General features: G+C 40.9%; 1 protein-coding gene across 1 annotated transcript in view; it reads right to left on the bottom strand.

Annotated features, from left to right (window-relative positions):
- Positions 1-13,135: 13,135 nt before the first annotated feature.
- Positions 13,136-19,700, bottom strand: part of RASEF (RAS and EF-hand domain containing) — a gene marked incomplete at its 5' end in the record, with an annotated part of 42,368 nt that continues 35,803 nt past the window's right edge. The window contains 1 exon segment of the mRNA XM_045085347.1: positions 13,136-16,348. Coding sequence (XP_044941282.1) covers positions 16,243-16,348 — 106 coding nt within the window.

Here is a 19,700-nt window from a genome sequence, read left to right as displayed (position 1 = left end):
AGGTGAGCTGAAGTCAGACATTAAACTGACTGAGCCACCCAGGCACCCCCTCAATGATACTTTCCATATGAGACGGGCAGAAACTAAGACAAATCATTCAAGAGCTCACGAATTTTCAGTTGCAACCCCTTTGTGATATTTTAAGCCAATAATGATGGCACCTCTTAGAATTTAAGAGACACATCTATGTTCTAACTCTGGGGACGACCAATCACATGGCTGTTGTCATTTACATCATCTGCCTGAGATCAAAAAGTGATGTCGAAAGGACAACAGAGAAAAGCCACAAAAGGGGGGAAATGTATTTTGCAGCACAAAAAGCTTATTACCCCTACAAGTACAAAATTCAAAATTAGGCAAATTAATAATTCCACTCATTGGAAGACATGGTCATTTTCAGAAGGGCACAGTTAAAATAACTGTTTCCATTTTTAAGTACTTTACTATTTTAGCACTTGACTCATTTAGTCCTCAAACAAGCCTACATGGTGTGGACTCTCACATCCCCATTTTACAGATGAAGACAGTAAGGTCCTGAGAAGTAAAGCAAACTTACAGGGAGAGCCTGAAAACAAACCCAGGTAATTGGTCTGTCCTCAGAGTCTGTATTATACTATTAAACTAACTCAATAAAGAACACTTTCTATAGGGCAGGCAACTCAAGAAACCTGCTGCTTTTTTCTGTGAGGTTGTTCAACATGGTTCCTCCACTCATGAAAGCCATTGACTTCCTGAGGTCCATTCTGGCTGCCACTCTGGAGCTTTCCTTTACTGCCTGGATGACCATTCAGATCAGAACACCTCTGATAACAGGAGCGATAAGCCTTATCAGTGTCTGCGCACCTAATGGTTTTTACCACTGGATCCTTCCCTGGAGCTAAGCCAGCCCATTCTTCAGTCACCCCACCGGGAATTTCCCTTTCCTGCCCCATGTACGTGTGTGTCTTCCCCTCTCAGGCCTTGGGCAAAGGTGACTTTTCTGAGGTCAATTAGTATACCCTGTCTGAGGGAGATGTTCAATAAATATTTGAATAGGATCAATGTAGGTATTTCCGAAGCTTAATCAAGCCAGAGGCATTTTCAATATTGATGGAGTTCCTGGCAGCACTTCCAACCTCACCCAAGATCCCTGGTGGCTGAAGATGGAAAGTGGTCAATTGCCTACAGGCATTCACTGTTCTCCCTAAGATGTCCTCTGGGAGAACTGGAACACTAAAAAGCTTCAATAAAAAGGATTTTACTGGTTCAAAAAAAAATTTTTTTTTCAGCCAAGGGAAATAAGGCTCATCTGCAAATGTCATTAAACTAAATGTCTCTTTGTTGTACCTTTCAGATCCTTTCTGGTGAGGGTGAAAGGGAGGTCATTTAATTGTAATTCCCAAAAGCTGCCAGTCTGCATACAACATGTTCAGTTGCTTTAATTATTAAATCTCATGCTATGAAGACATAATAAAATCTAAATTATCCATGGGGTTGGAGGAAAGGAAAGTAGAGGGCTATGAAATCTTTCCCCTGGCACACCCCTAATATTATCTATCAGGTTCAGAAGTATTGAATAAACAAAAGAATGAACAAAAGAACCCACAAATCAACCAAAGAGGAAATAAGTGAATGAAAGAACCACATATTCTGGGTCAACCGAAGGGTGACATGTCATTAGAGGCAGCTGCTCTACTACACTCAGACAATGGACAACCAACCATGGAGACCATTCCCTTCTCATACCTAGGCAGTGTCTGCAGCCAGGTACATGCTGTCTAGTGACCTGGCTGGCCTGACCAGGAGTTGGCGGGCTCCAGCAAGCTGAGCTCCAGCAAGCCAGAGAGCATTCACGGCACCATGACCAAGAGAAGTGCCAGAGATAGAAGCCAGAGGAGTTTGTCTAAAGTGGGTTGTCAGGACAAAGGAGGCTGGTGGTGGGTATTGGGAGTCAAGAGAGCCAGAGTGAGGATCCAAAATGCCAACAAGCCAAAGGAGATATGCCAAGCAGATTGAAATTGTTGGGCAGAAGGGCCATTTTTGCCAACACCAAGACCACCAGTATTTTGTTAGGCTGAGTTTTCTTTTTGCTTTGTGATTTTTTTTTTTAAATGGGTAATGTAATGCACATGAAGCAAACCTCAAAATGCTCCAAAGGGTATACTGAGGGGTAAGCTCATTCTCACCCATGTCTCCTAGCTCCCCAATTTTCTTCTGCTGATTTTCTTCTGGATCTTTCCACAGGTAGCCTGTACCTATAACCTTTATATCACAAACCATATCATATTATATGTATCAGTCTCTTTCTTTTTCACTTAAAGATGTCTTAGAAATGGTTCATAGCTGTATATGCAGAGCTGGGTCATTCTTCTAGAAGGCTACGTAATATTCCATTGTACAGGCACTCCATAATTTATTTACCCATTTTTAAAATGTGTATTTAGTTCCCATTCCAAACTTCACTACAGCAGATATCGTCGCAATGGTAGGCATTCTGCATGAGTGTGGACAGATTTGTAAAAGGGAAACTTTCACGTCAAAGAGTATGTATATTCAGGTCCTTGAGAGCCAATGATCTCCGCACCATATTTTCCTCTTGAATCCTGACTAGAAGTATTTCAGAGAGAACTTTCCTACCTTCTTCTGTTTGATTTATTCAGTTTTATTCACCTTGGCCACAGACCCCAAAATAACCCAAAACAGAGCACTCAATATCACCATCATTCTTTTAATAATTTAAAATTTTGGCGTTCAGCTCTCTGACGCCAATTGAAATTACTGCTTGATTCTAAAGACTTACTCACATTTCCTCTCCTCACAGTTTTCCCTGGGATCAATCCCCTGCATTGAAAGTGTAACACAAAGATGTCACCATAGGTATCACCTGTCCTTGATGGCGTCTTCTGAAAAGTGGATATCACTGTGGGTAGGATGGGGCCATGACAAAGCTTCCTAACTTCACTGCTAGACTGTGAGTTCCTAGAGGCTAAAAAATTGTATCCTATTCACCTGTTTCTTTCTCTCCTCCCCATCACATACCCCACTCAATGCTGCTGGCTATAGCAGGAATTCTAGAAATGTTTGGTGACTACATTATTTTCCTAGGGCAACTGTAATAAATTGCCATAACTAGGTGACTTAAAACAATATAAGTTTATTCTCTTACAGTTCTGGAGACCAGAAGTTCAAAATCAAGGTGTTGGTAGGGACATGTTTTCTCTAAAGTTTCTAGGGGAGAATTTGTCCTGTACTTTCTTCTTAGCTTCTGGTGTTGCTGGAAATGTTTGGTGTTCCTTGGCTTGTAGACACATCTCTCTAATCTCAGACTGCACCATCACACTATGTTTTCCCTGTGTTTCTCTTTCTCTTCTTATAAGGACACCAGACACATTGGATTAGGGACCAGCCTCACCAAGCATGATGTCATCTTAATCTGAGTACCCCTGTAGAGACCCTATTTCCAAGTAAGGTCATATTCACTATACCAAAGCTTAGGATTTTAACATATATTTTAGGGGGATACAATTTAACCCACAACAGTGACTTAATGAGAAAAAATAAGTAAGCCCATATTTCATAGAAAAAAGAAGAGTAGGAAGGAAATTAAAAAGGAACGGAAGGAAAAAAGCAGGGACAATCTGGATTTTTCTTAAGACTTGAAGTATTATGTCGGTGGGGAAAAAGCCACATGGAGTAGGTTTTCTGATGAATCACTACGTGATTTGTACTCCTTCATAGAACAGGTTCACACGCACAGTCCTTTCCCCCAAGATCAGTAGTTCATTTCATAAGTCTTTGCCATTACATGGATTACTATTAAAAAATTACCTGATGGTGAGTACTTTGCCTTAAATACCCAGAGTACAGTAGGTTAGGGTCCTATTTACTTGTTTGTTTTTGAGGGAAAGAATTTTACTTCTGTGCCTAACAGGGGAGTCACTAATAACCAGACCATATGCCTCCAGTTCTTCTCTCCTCTTTGCCTTGAAGCAGAGCCCCACACCCTCACACCCTGATCTCTGCACCCAACAAAAAGAAGAAGAAAAGAAAAGAAGAGAGAAGGGAAGGAAAGGGAAGGGAAGAAGGGATGGAGGAAAGAGAAGAAGACATGAAGAAAGAATTTCTCAGTTCCCGTTCCTAAAAAGCAGGAGGAAGTGTGGAATCTTGAACTGTTGGCCTGAAGAGAGGAGACCTGGACTCTGTGTCCTGCTCTGAATCCACACAGATAATCACAGGCTATCCCTGAACACCAGTTACCTCACCAATTAAAACAAAGTGTCGCCAGCTAGACCCCACACACAAACTTCACTGCCCACCTGCTAGTACTCATTGACCTTGGTCCCACATTTTTCCTTAAGCTCATTTCTCTAGTGTATCTCTTAGGCAGACATAAAGTGATGTTGCCCCTGGAGAGAAGGCGACGGCCAGGACAGAACCTCCAACGGGTCCAGACCACTCAGATCAGTCTGAGCTTAACCTCTGACTCGTGCCTGTGCAAATGGACCATGGAGTGACCTCTAGAACGACCAACAACTACCTTTACCTCATTGTAATGCTAAAATCCCTGCCCAAGGAGGAGTACAAGCCGCATTTTCATAACATACTATGTGTGTGCAGGAATGTTTCCTTAAGGTGCACGCATGACCTTATGCCTGCCTCTCCATATGATGACAAGGCTGCTCTATCTAAATATTCATCCTAACCCTAAATAAAAGGAATCCATCCACCCTTGCTCAGGGAATCACAGATTTGGAAATCATTCTCATTCTCCGTGATCTCCTTATTTGCTGCAAATAGAATCTTTGTGTAACAACTCAACCTGGCACAGTTTCCTACTCACCAAGGAGTGAAATCACGTTGGTTTGGTTACAGAGGCGCTTAGCACGGATAAGCTCTAAAATCCCTCTCAGAACTGGCATTAATTCTATCCTGGACATCCACTCAATGGATTGGGTCCACAGAGAGGATAGTGTTTCTTCTGGTCACTATCCAGTTGGGAAATCAAGAACCAGTTCTAATGGGAATTTGAAGGCTTCCAATACTCAAGACTGAGGGAGAAAAACCTTATACAAACCGTCCTCATTCTAAAACAAGAACTTTAAATGTCCTGGCCTGCCACAGGGAAAAAGGCATTCAGGTGGCTTCTTGAATTTGAATCAGAACAGTAGCCCAGTACAATGTGATCTGTTCTTTCTGGGCTCAGTGAGTCAAGACAATAGAAAGAAAAGATGGTTCCTGTTCCTGTGCGTTTTTTTTTTTTTTTAAAGTGAGATATTTTCTTCTTCAAGACCATTTAGACTCAATAAATTTGGGTGACCTTTGAGACGTACATTGTCTGAGATAGGGCACTATCACGGAAAGACTCAAACCAACCTGGGTTGGAAGCCCAGCTCTGCCACTTAGGCCCTAGATCCATTTAGCTAAGTCACTGCGCTTAGTTACACCCCTTTCCTCATCTGCTAAAACAGGAGTTACTGTCCAGGATAACACGAGAAAACATGTAGAAAGCATGTAGGACACAGAAAACACTTGGGAAATATGAGTTTTCCTATCAACAATAAAAAATATACACCCTCTCTGACTTGCCCATATATGAGCAGACCACAGGTCTGGTTTATGCTCTATTGGTATGCTCTGGTAAATATCTCACACCCCTTAGGATAGACCATCTTCACAAGGTCATGCTATGATATATGTTTTTAGTAATTGATCTGTGTACTTGCTCAGTGCTCCCACTGAAATTCCATCAAGTCTATAATCTCGGGAGTTTTAAACTCCTCAAAGGGCAGTATATGTTTACAGCCATTTGAATAGCCTCTAAAATGGTAAGAGGACAGAGTACACATCAACCCAGTAGCTGATGGAGAAACCTGTGGGAATGCACATTACCTTTGCTACACGGCTGGAATTTCCAATGGCTCCATTTTCTCTAGTACTAAGGGGATGGCCTCTTTTGTGATCTTGCCAACTAAATGATACATTCTTTAGGAAGAGGGAATATACCTTTTTGTTTTTCTTTCTGCCCAGACTTTCAGAAAGTACTCCCCCCTAATCAGTGCTGTATCAATGTTTAATTGGCCAACTCTATGTCAAGTTGTGGTCATTTACACAAACGTAATGTTTGAAATGATAAATGTTCATTTCTTATTTTCAGAGAGCATTTTGGAATTTTTTAAAATCACCCACATTTTTTTAAAGTGAAAATTTTGGGTTGTGTACTTATTTATTTAGGTTTTCCAAATTATAAGATTAAAAGGCAAATTATTCAGGAGCCAAGCATTCTTTTTTTTTTTTTTTTTTAAGTCACCTTATACTTGCAAACTGTGAAAAGAAAAAGATAATTGTGTAAAATTATTGTGGATGTTGCAGTAGATAGAATTATGGTCCACCAAAGCACTGATCCACAGAACCTGTAAATATGTCACTTTATTGGCAAAGCTGGAAAAGACGATGAATGGATTATCCCCTAGAGCTACTAGAAGGAATGACATCCTACTGACAGCTTGATTTTAGTCCCTGGAACCTATTTTTATACTTAGGGCCTACAGAACTATGAGAATAAATTAGTGTTCTTTTCAGTCATAAAGTTGGTGGTAATTTGTCAGATGGAGTAGGAAAACAGGACATAATATATATATATATTTCAAAGATGCTTGTTGTATATATATACAACAAATTATTTTATATATATATATTAACTATTTTATATATATATTTCAAAGATGCTTGTTGTATATATATACAACAAACTAATTATTTTATATATATATATATTATATATATATACAACAAACTATTTTATATATATACAACAAACTATTTCCGAGTTTGAGATCAAAATTTAGAGATGCCACATGTAAGCAAACTAGAAAGACTTATGAATTAATTGCATTTTACATTCTTTTTAATTTTTGAAACTTAGCAGAAATGATCTTATCCAAAGGTCATGGGTAACACAGCATCAATAAGAAGGCTCAAGAACTCAGTGGAGATTATAGATGATAAGCAGAAACCAAGGGTAGCGAGGCCCTGGGGACTGTGGCCAAGGGTATGCCCTAGAGGGTCTGGGATCCATTACTGTGGTGTGAGGAGTTTCTTTAACCACTCTCAGTCTAGGTCACTCCTTTAGAGCACAGGGCTGGGGGGAAGACAGTGAGAAGACTAAAACCCTGGGTTTTAGGTGATGGGGAGAGGGAACATTTGTTCCTTTCATCTTCTCTCAGGATCCATGGGGTTTTGTTTCTCACTAACATTCATATGGTATGGGATACCTGGTAAAGAAGGGGTGTTCAGATGCTGGTAGGAAAGGAAAAGACAAATGTCTAACACTGCTTCTGATCGTCTGAATCATCCAACATAGCATTTAATCAAGAAATTTAAAATAGTGTTGTTAAGACCCTTTTGTCTGTAGTTATAAAAACATAAATAAGTAACTGAAAACTTAAATAAGTAACTGAAAACTTAATAAAATAAAACTTAAATAAGTAACTGAAAACATAAATAACTGAAAACTTAATGAAATTCAAATATTTAGAGAATGTTTTAAAATTGTGTTCCATATTACAGTAACATTCCTCTTTCCTCTTTTTCTCTCTCCTTCCACCCTTCTTACCTCCATCCCTCCAACCTTCTAGGTATATCATTTGAAAATTTGATGAGTTGGTTTCTGGAAAGAGGGTTTACCAAATATTGACAATCTGGGAGGATACAGTGTGAGCTGCGTACCGGATGTCTACAGCAAATATACACAGGGAAGGTGTACAGCTCGTGCACTCGCTCTCTCTCTGTCTCTCCCCCTCCTTCCCTTCCCCCATGCCCCCAGCTACCTATGGCCTCCCACTATCTCCCAAGAGAGGAAAAAAAGAGAACACTCCTATGGAATGGGCAGTAGTCCAAGCAACAGGGAATGAAGCAGCAAGCAGGAACTCCACCAGCATAAGGCAAGGACAGGAGTACACAGATCAGAATCAGGGCCGGATTTACCCTGCCATTCTGTCCTCAGATAAAAAGATGATGTAATGGCACTCTGTGGTGACAGCTCTCTTAAGTCACACTGTTCCAATCGGGACCAGTATCCTCTACTACTACTGGTGACGTCTCTCAGACAGGGATCTTCCTTAACTGTCTCCCTGGGTATCGGACTTTACACCATCCTATGCTGAATGTCTTAACTCTTGTATTCTGCATCGCATACTTTTCCTTGGTTAGAGCAAGTTCTCCTCAAGCATCTTTGAAAAGGTATTTAGTGTATAAAAGAGAAGGTTTTTGAGACCTTGAATGTCTTGAAAATGTCATTATTACTGACCTAGTTTAGCTAGGTATAAAATTACAGTTTGGAAATAATTTTCCTTTGGAAACTTACGGGTATTGCTACATTGTCATTTTGCTTCTGGTATTTCTGTTGAAAAATGCATAACCATTCTAATTCCGGTTTCCTATTTTTTTTTTTTTTTCCTCTCTGCAAACTTGGAAAGTTTTTGCTCAGGCCAAAGAACCCTAATGACCACATGCTCTATGTCCATCCATTCTTCTGGGTTTTAGATAGGCTTTTCCAATCTAGCAAGTCATGCCTTTCACTTCTGGAAATTTGTCTTGAATTATTTGACCATGTAACCTTGTTTTCTTTGATGTCTCCTTGTGGAACAGCTGTTTTTGGACATTGGACTTCTTTCCACTCCTGGTTTCTGTGTGTTTCTTTCTGAATGACTCCTCAAATTTATCTTTCAATCTCTATAATATACTTTTTTTTATACTTCTGCTCCCATGTTTTTAATTTTGAAGAGATTACTTTTGTTCTTGAAATGTTCTTTATTGATAGTAACTTATTCTTATTTCATGGTTGCAAATAGTTTTGTCTCTCTCTCTAAATATATTCATGTTTTTTTTTTCTTTTTCTGCATGGACTCCATTTCCCTAAGTTGCTATTTTTCTGTCTTATTTGTTCTCCATTTTCTAAGCTAGAGACTTGCCACAAATATACAGTGATCCTTGGATTGTTCAGGGGAGCTAAAATCCTGATGGAAAGTGTGTGGTGTGACTTGCCAAATTTGAACTTTACTATAGGGTGATGGGGGAGGGTTGTATTTTCTGGAATGATGTCTAATCTGAGACATCATAAGTTCTTCCCCTGTGGCTGGTCATACTCCAGGGAAAAGTCTTTCAGTATTGGAAAGATAAAGGTTGTCACTGTCCTGAAAGCAGAGTGGGAAATATTGGCTTTTGGCACCAAGTACCCAGAATATGTAGTATCACTTAATTCCCTAATTTTTTGAATAGTACCAACACTCAACTCTGTCTGGCATCCATCCCCCAATCTAGCAGCTTTTTTTACTCCAAAGTCTCTGGACTTTGGTATGGATAGTAGTGGCACAGCATGGGAGAAAAATACTTAAGTATAGAACTGCTTCTCAAACTGCTTTTACCCCATCTGCCCTCCTCCCACCAGTTATAGAGGCATATGCTTCCCTAGTTCCTCAGCCTTTTGGGAAATTCACAATGTAAATCTAGATTATTCTCAGCCTTCTCCCATTCCTGGTTTAGGATTCAGCTTCCTTAGTTGTTAATTCAGCTCCCAATTTTCCTTCTACTTTGCAGCTTCACAGTTTTGTTGTAATTGTCCTCTGTTCTTGTTGGTCTAACTATCTAAAAGAAAATCTGTATGACTCTAGTTTTAATGGTATTTTAGAGAGAAGAAAATTTAAATGCTATCTTTCTCCAGAAAACATTCAATATATCTGATTCTTAACCCAATCTTATCCTCAATCTTATGCACCACATGCCAACCTGGGGAGGTTTTGTCATCAACTTATTTTATTTTTGCTTTTGAGGGTTTAAGGGCTTTATACCTTCCTTACCTCCTCAGCCAGTATTCACAACTATAACAGGAATCATTAAATCAGGCTAGTTTCAGAACTGCAGTTTTGAGGCAGGAGGTGGGCTCCAAAACATTTCTTCAAGGGTCATGTATTTTCCTTAAACTTCAGTGCACATGGTAGTCAAGAATGGCTGGCCACATGCATCCCTTTTCTTCTGTGATATTTATCTTGCTAATGCATAAAACAGTATCTGAGGTGTAAGCACCATGCTTTCCTTGCCTGGAGCCTTGGAGAGTGTATCAGTAGTAAGTAGTACATTAGGGATGCAGGACAGACCAGGGCAACCAAGCCTCTTATCCCATTTCCAGTTTCCAGGATGAAGCAGGCCTGAGCTGGAGCAGTGAGAAGACTAACACTACTAAGTCAAACTTGGACTTCTGATTACTTTATGGGAATTCTCATCTGAGCATACCTTCTTACCCACAGCCAGAGGTTCTTACTGAGGGTCATGGGCCCATTGCCACTATGGGTAGAAATCCATATTTCTAATTTGGGACAAAAATTACATGTTTATTTTCACTAACTAAACTCTAACTGAAATTTAGCATTTCATTTCACATAAAGTGCAACAAAATGCAGTAATATCACTGGTACCTGTGACTGTACCACCAACAAAACCATGGATATTCAAAATTTACTCTAGATTGGTGTAGACATCTCAAAATACAGCTTACATTCATGACTACATCATAAGTACAGTGCTTGTTAGTTCTATCAACAGATCTTATGCCAATAAAACAATGCAAATACCGCATTATTGCAAAATTTTGAAATATCTTGAGAATAGTCTTTCAACAACATTGGTTTCCTTTATTAGAAACATTAATCTGAGTGGATCCTGGGCTTCAGAGGAGTCTGTGGTGTAGGAAAGCTGAGACCCTGACCCAGAGGACTCAGAAGAGTCATGAGCCTGCTGAAGTATGCTCCAGGGTGGAGAAAGTTTACTTGACTCAGTTAAGTTTAAAGGGCTGCAGGAGGCAGAAATCATCTAGTATGGCAAGTACACAAGTCAGCTGATCATTGCAACCAATGATGAAATGTTATGATGGGCACTACAGGGAGACATCATGGAGGAGAGGCTCTAGCTCAAACTTCAGGGTCTGAGGAACCTGCTGGGAGGAACTGAGACACCCAGGGTGGACAGGAATTAGGTCGGCAAATGGACACGAGCAGACACATGGTGCTCCAGGCAGAAAGCAGAGCCTGAGTAAAGGGTGGGGGAGAGAGCGTATGGCATGTCTGAGAACAGAGTTCCCCAAGCCGAAATGTAGATTCTGAGGTAGAGAAAGGGGAGGAGGAAGCAGAATGTGGATCTTCTTTATTTGTTCACAAATTTGTTGTCAACACCCACCAGAATATAATCTGCTTGAGAGTCTACCTTATTCCCTCTCCATTCCCGGTGTCTAGAATCATTGTGAGCAAACAGGTAGGAGCCAGATCACAGAGGGTCTTAGAGATCATGGAAAGTGTGGAGATTTCATCTAAGAGGGAAAACAACTGTTTCTGGAATGACTGATCAAGAAAAGAAAATAGTTGTGGTGAATGAAAGAACCCCTAAAATGACACTGGAACTATTCAGGAGATGCCCCCTGAAGGGATCTTTATCCAGCTCTTAAGTTCTGCCCTACTGCACAGCAATGGGAGTGCCAGAAAACCTGCATGGAGAATTTTTCAGAAAGCCCAAATTCAAAGGTACAGAGAAATCCTACAAATGTATATGTCAAATGCTATGAAATATGGCTCATGAACTGCCAGCCTGAGAGGTCACAATTTAAAGGACATTACAACTAAACCCCTATTCTACTAAAATATAAGAAATATAAATTCACAAATAAATCTGATACAGATGCAGAAAAAAATAAAGGAAATTGGTTAACTATTCATAGAATTTTGCATTTGAAAATCCACTTGACCCTGTAATTTTGAGTTGAGGCATTTTTGCCTGTTTTCCATTTTCAGCTATGAAAACATATTTTAATATCTAGATCTGGAAAGAAAAGTGGTAATTTTTACTTTAAAGCTTATGCTTTCCTGGGAGAGGGAGAAGCGTACTCCCCGCTGAGCAGGGTCCCTCCCCCCCAGATGTGGCACTCATTCCAGGACCCAGGGATCATGACCTGAGCTGGAAGCAGATGCTTAAGCACTGGGCCACCGTAGTGCCCCCAAAACATCTTTTTTTTAATTGAGGGTGATCCAAGTGCCAGGGAACTATTCCAAACCCTTTATATACATCCCATGAGAATGGTACTTTTAGGGGGTGCCTGGGTGGCTCAGAGGGTTAAGCCTCTGCCTTCAGCTCAGGTCATGATCTCAGGGTTCTGGAATCGAGTCCCGCATCAGGCTTTCTGCTCAGCAGGGAGTCTGCTTCCCACCCCACCTCTGCCTGCCTCTCTGCCTACTTGTGATCTGTTAAATAAATAAAATCTTAAAAAAAAAAAAAAAAAAAAAGAATGGTACTTTTATCTCTATTTTACCAAAGAAGACCCTGGGGTACACAGAGGGTAAGCCCCTCGTTCACTGTTACCCTAGTAGTGGGATATGAGGCTGGGTTCATACCCAGGCAGGCTGGCTGCAGAGCTCAGACCTGTGGCAACTAAAATATGCTGCCTCTTATTACACCATCCGTGACTACTGCATATGTGCCTCTGTGTGTTTGCAGAAACACATGGCTCTGCAAAGCCTGCCTCATTTAAAGTTAATTATTTGCTCAGCCATTTCAGCACTGCATAAAGCCGAAGGGAGGCAGAGGATGAAGGGCTCAGGGCTCCAGGTATACGTCTAGTTCAGTAAGTACAAGGGCAGTAAGGACGCTGTTCAGTTAAAGAGGGTGCCGCACAGGTGAGAGCAGGCAGCCTCATCCTAGTTATAGGGGCGGAGAGGGAAGACTTCCTGAAGGAAGTGAGGTTTCAGCTAAAACAGGGGGATGAGCAGGAGCTGGGGCCATGTGGGGGATGGAAGGAGCAGGATGGGTGGCAGAGAAAGGGACTAACCCCTGAGGTCCTGAGGATGGCCAAGACACGTCCTGAAATTTTTCTACAAAAGCCTCACTGTTTCTAGCTGTCACACACCAAGCTGGTCAACCTGATGCCCCGCTGGCCAAGGTGACATGGCTGGGCCACAGTACCAAACGCCACATATTCATTCTTTTCTCCAACCAGGAGCTGCCCAGGCCCGAAAAGACACTGTTTTGAAGCCATGGTTTCATGCAGGCACACCCTAGAAATAAAGTTACTTCAGGGATGCCTGCGGTAAAGCTGAAGAGAACAGCCCGATAGACCAAAGGAAGCATGCTTTATTGAATTTACAATGCAGAAAATATTTGTAGCTCCTTAGACATTTGTATTGCTATAAAAATTATACTTTATGGTATAATTATTAATGGTTTGAAGAGAAATAAACAGTATAAACGAAATATGGCTGATACTATGAAAATGTAAACCATGTAAATCAAAATCATGAAACAATTATTCTATACTCAGAGGCCTACTTAATATATACATATGAAATTTCTTACACACATATACAATAAAAGACCACAAAAGCCTTCACTCTGAAGCTGATCACTGTACAAATATGAAAATAAATATTTATCTTTTAACCTCAATTTTATCTTCAGCAAGAGGGTTGTGTGACTTGAGTTTATGCAAATCACATTTGGTATTAAATAATCAAATGTCACATATGTCATATAAAGCAGCAAGTGGAAAATATAAATTATGAAAATACATGAGGCTAAAAGTTAACAGTGAAAAATGTCTCCTTATCCAACATTCTTTTCCATGATGAAATTAAAATATTACCCAGTGTGTCAGGATACATTAAAAAAAAAAAAAGGAGCAGTGTATAATAGTGATTTTAAAAGCCCTCAAAGGAAAAACTGAGTCAAGATAAATTAGTTGCACAAGACTATATGAATGTCCCACATTAATTCTAGGCTAAAAACATTATTTTTTAATCAGAAATACACTTTGAAAACACCTTCCTGAAATGAAATGTTGGTGATAATGATGATTTCCCACAAATGCAGCTGAAAGAGCTTCTAAGTAGCTTTTCTTTAAAGAAGATTGCTCACCAGAGCTCTATGTCTCTGATTTGGATTTTGCTGCCAAAATATTTATCCAGGTTTGACTAAAGATGAGTGCTTTGTCTATCAAAGGCACCTATATAATCTCCATCCCAAGTCAATTTGGGTGTACTAGCCATACAAGCCAGACACAAAAGCCAAGGCAATACTTCTGTATCAAAGATACATTCTAAGTACAAACCGTCAGACAAATACAGAGAGACACCTGGGGGGAAATAAAGGCAACACAGTAACAACTATACTCACAGAGTTTTGTGCAACTGCACCAAACACCTGAACAACTGTCCCATATGTCAACACACAGAACCTTTCTAACCCAGGTTCCAAAGATGCCGCAGAGGCAACCAGCAGTGGCAAAACGTGCATCTCACGAAGGCACAGAAATAACACCTCCCCCACCGCTTAGTTTGACACTATTCGACCAGCGAGGTGCTCTTTCTGGTCAAAAATGTAAACTTGGTGCGACCTAAGCAATTGAACAGAAATGCATGGTAGAGTTGCCAGGGATAGAACAAACTGCGATCAAAATACCCAGATGTCAATAGAGAGAAGGCAAGCATTTGCACTTGAGGATGTTGTGGCTCTTTATAATCTTGGTGTATAACATATCTGGTCAGTTTTCACTTAAAAGAAAATGAAGCTGGGGAATTAAAGATTTGATCATAAAAATCATAAACGGGAAAAACTGCTCCATGGAATTGTTTTAATTCAACAAAAAGGAATGTTATTAGCTTATGTAATACAATAAATAAGTTTTTAAGGTATTTCCAGAAGACCACTTGGAAGCTGGAACTATATGAACCAAGGTAAGTTCAAGCCTCTAGTTGGGGATAACTTAATTGGTTCAAGGCCACTGAGAAACAAAAGCCAAAAACCAAAAACCAGGCTTTTCTAGGGTCAGGTGTTGATTCCTTCAGCTGTTAGAGACCTTTCAGTGGGGAAATCTGGGAGGCACTGCAGATTCTAGAAGGAGAGCAAGACCCACCAAATTGTTGGTGAGAAGGAGTCACTAGTCACATTAAACAAAGGACTGTGATTTCCTCTTGTGAAGAGATGAGTTTCCAAAACTATACATAACATTTTTTTCACTGTTCATTATTTCAGGTAGTAAATGCTGGCCATGACAGAGTTCAGAGATTTGTACCATATTGGAGATTATGCTTGTAAATCATGGGAAGATCTGAAACAATCATGCACATTTTCCTTGGGCAAAATGTTAAAAGTGGTAGTGTGTTGTTTTTTTTTTTTAATGAGATATAATTCACGTCTCATAAACTTCCCCCTTTTAACAATTCAGTGTTATTTCATGTATTTACCAAGTTAGCAGCCATTATAAAAGTATATATTCCAGAACATTCTCATTCTCCAAATAAACCACATCCCCATTAGCGGTCACTCCAGCTCCTGTCTTTCCCTAGCCATGGCCATGACTGGCTGGGATATATTTTTAAGTGAAGAGTGACAGCTTTCCTGGGCATTGTACTTTTACCAATATGTGGCCTCCTATGATTTTCATTAGAATTTTTAACATGAAACTTAAACCGCAGACTTTGTGGAGATGTCAGTACCTTGTTTTTTATTTTTTTTCTTTTCGTCACACAAACGTTTTTTCCTCTGTATATAAAAATAGATTTTTCTGTCTCCACTGAAGCCTACAACATTATTTTTTCTCAATTAAATTCTGTTGTTTCAGAAATGAGAAAAATCAATGCCCCAATATTTAAAAAGTCCGACTAACCAGAGTCCTTATTAACTGTGAGTCATCGTGGTCTCCTTCCCACTCCTTACAGTGCACAGAATCCGAGAGGCCAAGGCCTGCAAAGCCAAGCTGCTTATTTTGCAGGTGAGGAAACAGGTTTATTGTGGGCTGCTGACACATCTGAGACCACAGACAGCAAAGCTAGGATGATAATCCCCTTTTACCAGTATTCTAGTAACAGATACTTGAAAAAAAAATGTTGTTTTAGGTTATCTACAAAGTCAGCTACCACGTGGATCTACATCAGGAAGTTTCTTCTACAGCTTTGATCTGAGCATCTGATTTTTTTAACCATTTTTTTTACATGTTCTCTTTTGCGACTCTGTAAGGACAAGACAAGTACCTTCAACCATGGGGCCCAAATCATTCACTGAAACATAGCAAAGAGCCAGGCCTCCAGAAGGATCTAACAGCACAGTTCCGAGGCCCACACTGTTAGCTTCCACCTGGCCGTGTCTGGAGGACACACGCCTCTGTGAGAAGCAAACATGTCACAGACACCCAGGACTCTGGGCCTGACCTGACAGGCCAAGGATGTTTGGGATTTAACTACTGCAACAGTTCTTCATCTGCGTTGACTTTCTGGAACTGGTCCCAGTCAGATTGGTAATGGATTTGCTGTCATCTTCATCGGTCCTTTTTTTCACTTCCCTGGGGGAAGGGGGAGGGGAGAGAGGGAGAGAGACAGATAGAGAGAGAGAGAGAATGCATTACTGAGGTACAAAACTAAACCACAAATGGTTCTGTAGAAATAAAAACAAGACGGCTGAGCACTTGCTGTATGTCATCCAGACACCGTTCTCGCGAGGACCATGTGAATTTGTTGGGCCCCATTTTATATGTGCAGAAGCAAAGGCAAAGAAAAAAAGGTGAAGCACGTTCCCTTAGGTCACGTGGCTGGAGAAGCCACAGAGCCGGGCCTGGAACCACGTCTGAACTCTGAGCACCAGGCCATGATCACGCATGCACGAGGCAGGCACACACGAGACACACATGCACAGTAACACACACACATGCGCGCGCGCACACACACACACACACACACCCTACTACTGCTCTCTCCTGTGGTCTCACATGCTTTACAGTCTGCCCCACGCACAGCTCACTCCTTAGCACTCTGGAACCTGGCTTCCATCGCTGACTAGTACTTGCTGACCTTAACAAGAGCAATGATGACGTCAAGACCACTCTTTAATTATACAGGATCATGGAGGTAATGATGAATGCTTAAAATCCAGGGAAAAAAATCTTCCTTCCACCTCTTCCTAACTTTCCTTTAGAATTAAGAGCTAGAGGCTACAATGACAAAAGATCTTCACTTTCACAAGTGAAAACCTCCTAGGGATAGTATCTTTCCAAGTGTGTTCCCAGGGATGCCTGTGAAACATGCAGACCCTGAATGGCACTCCTGACTCTGACAGCTCATCCCCAGGAGGCCCCCAAACAATCCTTCCTTCCCCATCAAGCCTGGGGAGCTCCCACTATGGGCTGTCCCTTCACAATACTGGCTCTGTGACTGCTTATATCAATAGAATGCAGGGGAAATGGTGGGCTGGGACTCCAAGCCAAGCATTAATAAGGACTAGCTGCTCTCAGCTGCCAGGGTCCTCAATGGAGAGGGCCAGCAGAGTGGCCAGAAGGACAAGGACCCTGGTGGCAGACACCCAGCCTCAGCTTTACCCCCATGGCCGCCTGACCGCAAATGCATGAGACACCCCAAGCAAGAACCTTCCAAGTAGAGGAACCTTCCATCTGAGATCTAGCCAATTCTGATAATTTCAAGAAACTAAAAAGTGGTAGTTGTTTCAGGCAACCACGTTTTGGTTTATTACAGAGCAGCAGATAACTGAACCTACTAAAAACATGCATATTCCTAGTACAGCAACACTGTTCAATCAAAGTATAATGCAATCCACATGTAACTTTAAATTTTTTAGCAGCCATATTAAAAAAATGTAAAAAGAAACAGGTAAATTTAATTTTATTAATATATTTTAACTCAGTATAGCAAATATATTATCATTCTATCATTTTATCAGTGAAAATAATAATGAAGTATTTTATGATTTTATACTGTCTTCAAAGTCTAGTGCATACTCAGTACCTACAGCACATCTCAATTTGGGTTTGCCACATTCAGATGGCCCATGGAGGCCAACCTGGTCAGCAGGACTCTAGAATGTGCTGATATGTGCTAACTTTTGAAAACCTCTATACTATGAGTTGGAAAGAAGGTATCTCAGGAGAAGGAAAAAAAAAAGGGAGGAATTAATTCTTGCTGAAGGCCAGCTAATAAATGTTATACTATATGTTTTCACATTTTTCTTATTTAATGCACATAAACAATCACACAACACAAACAAACATGCAACCCTGACAGGTGACAGGGGAGTATTATTATCCTCACTTCACAGACGAGGAAACAAAGACCCAGGAGAAGAAGGAAGGTACATGATCCAACCTAGAACACCCCATAAGACTCGTTCCAGACTCCTAACTTCCAGAACTGGAATGTGATACACGTGCGTTGCTGAAGCAGTAACACTTGTGGGAATTTGTTACAGCAACAACAGAGAACTTATACAACTTCCAACTGCATCATCTTGGACATTTGGTCATTCAACAAATGCTCAATTTATGCCAAACACTGGGACCCTCTATTAGTGAGCACTGAAGGAGAGAGAGAAGGCTAAACAAATCATTCCCAGGTCTCGAGACAGCTGCTAACACACAAGCATGGTACACCAGTCGTACTGGTCTGCGGGGAAAGAAGGCATTGTGGAGAGGGGACTGCGTGGACACTTTGACACAGGAGGGACCTCTTGAAAGAACAGGAATTGACCTTCGCTTAATGAGGAAAGGAGATTCTAGGTGCAAGGGACAGCCTGCATAAAGGCAAGGAGACATAAAGAGCTTGGCCATAAGTGGAATTAAGTTTTCTGTGTCTACAGATTATCATTCCTTTGGGAAGTAAGATTAAGAAATGCAACCAGAAAGGTGGGTGAGGCCAGGCTGTGAGGGTTTGCACATGTTGGATACAGTCATGCCTCTGGAATTTCCTCTTGGTGGTGGGTGGGGATGTGGTTATGGAATTTTAAAAAGAGGTGGAGGTAAAAAATACAGAAATTAGATAAGTCAAGCTAGAGACAGTTCTAGAAGCCCCGGGGATAGACGACATTAGGCAGAGAGAGAGTAAAGAAGAAGAGAATGTGGAATGCAATCCTGAGATTGCCGACAGGGAAGCAACAAGCTGATGCGCCAGAGTGGTGGCAACAAGTCCCAGTGTTGCCACTTAGTAGCTGTGTCACTTTGAGCAGACTGATTAAGCATTCTAGTCCTCCACTTTTTTTTATCTGTGCAATGGGTATACTAATCATAGCGCCTTCACGAGACAACTCACATCTCTCCCTTCTAGGTGGTCCAAAAGCCTCTACCAGCTACAATCATCTGACTGTCTGGTCAAATGTTTTCTCTCTCTCTCTCTCTCTCTTTTGTGCCCCCTTCTCATTACACTGCATGGCCTGCAAATATTCATTTCCTTGATACCGCTAATGAACCATGTATGGGGCCTCCACAGGCTGAGAGCTCACAATAATGCAGACATTTTACTGAACCTGAAAGCAAGTATTAGGGAGGAAAAATACATACCCACATGGTCCATCTGGTCTTTGGTTTCTCTAATCCACCATAAGTACAGACATATCCCTCCCACTTCAAGGAAATCATATATTCCAAACACCTATAATAGGTGTAAGCCTGGGAAAACTACACTTTCTCACCAAAACTACCATATGCTTGGCAAGTGCATGTAAGGTGACTCTGTCTCATTGGCAGATTTCCTCCCAACAGGCTCAGTTTCTGGGCTGAATAGAAATATCAGCCTGCACTTCTTGTTTTTTTTTCTTTCAAATCTCAGACCATTGATCAATTAAACACTTTGGAACTTGAATCTACTGCAAAATGTACAAATCTTGTGGTTCTGATGCTGGCAAGCTCACTTGCC

Source organism: Mustela putorius, unplaced genomic scaffold (genome assembly GCF_011764305.1).
Source record: "Mustela putorius furo isolate JIRA1106 unplaced genomic scaffold, ASM1176430v1.1 tig00000854_pilon_pilon_pilon, whole genome shotgun sequence".
NCBI classification, from domain to species: Eukaryota; Metazoa; Chordata; class Mammalia; order Carnivora; family Mustelidae; genus Mustela; species Mustela putorius.
Note: the sequence above shows the minus strand (reverse complement) of the source record. Positions and strands in the feature narration are given on the sequence as shown.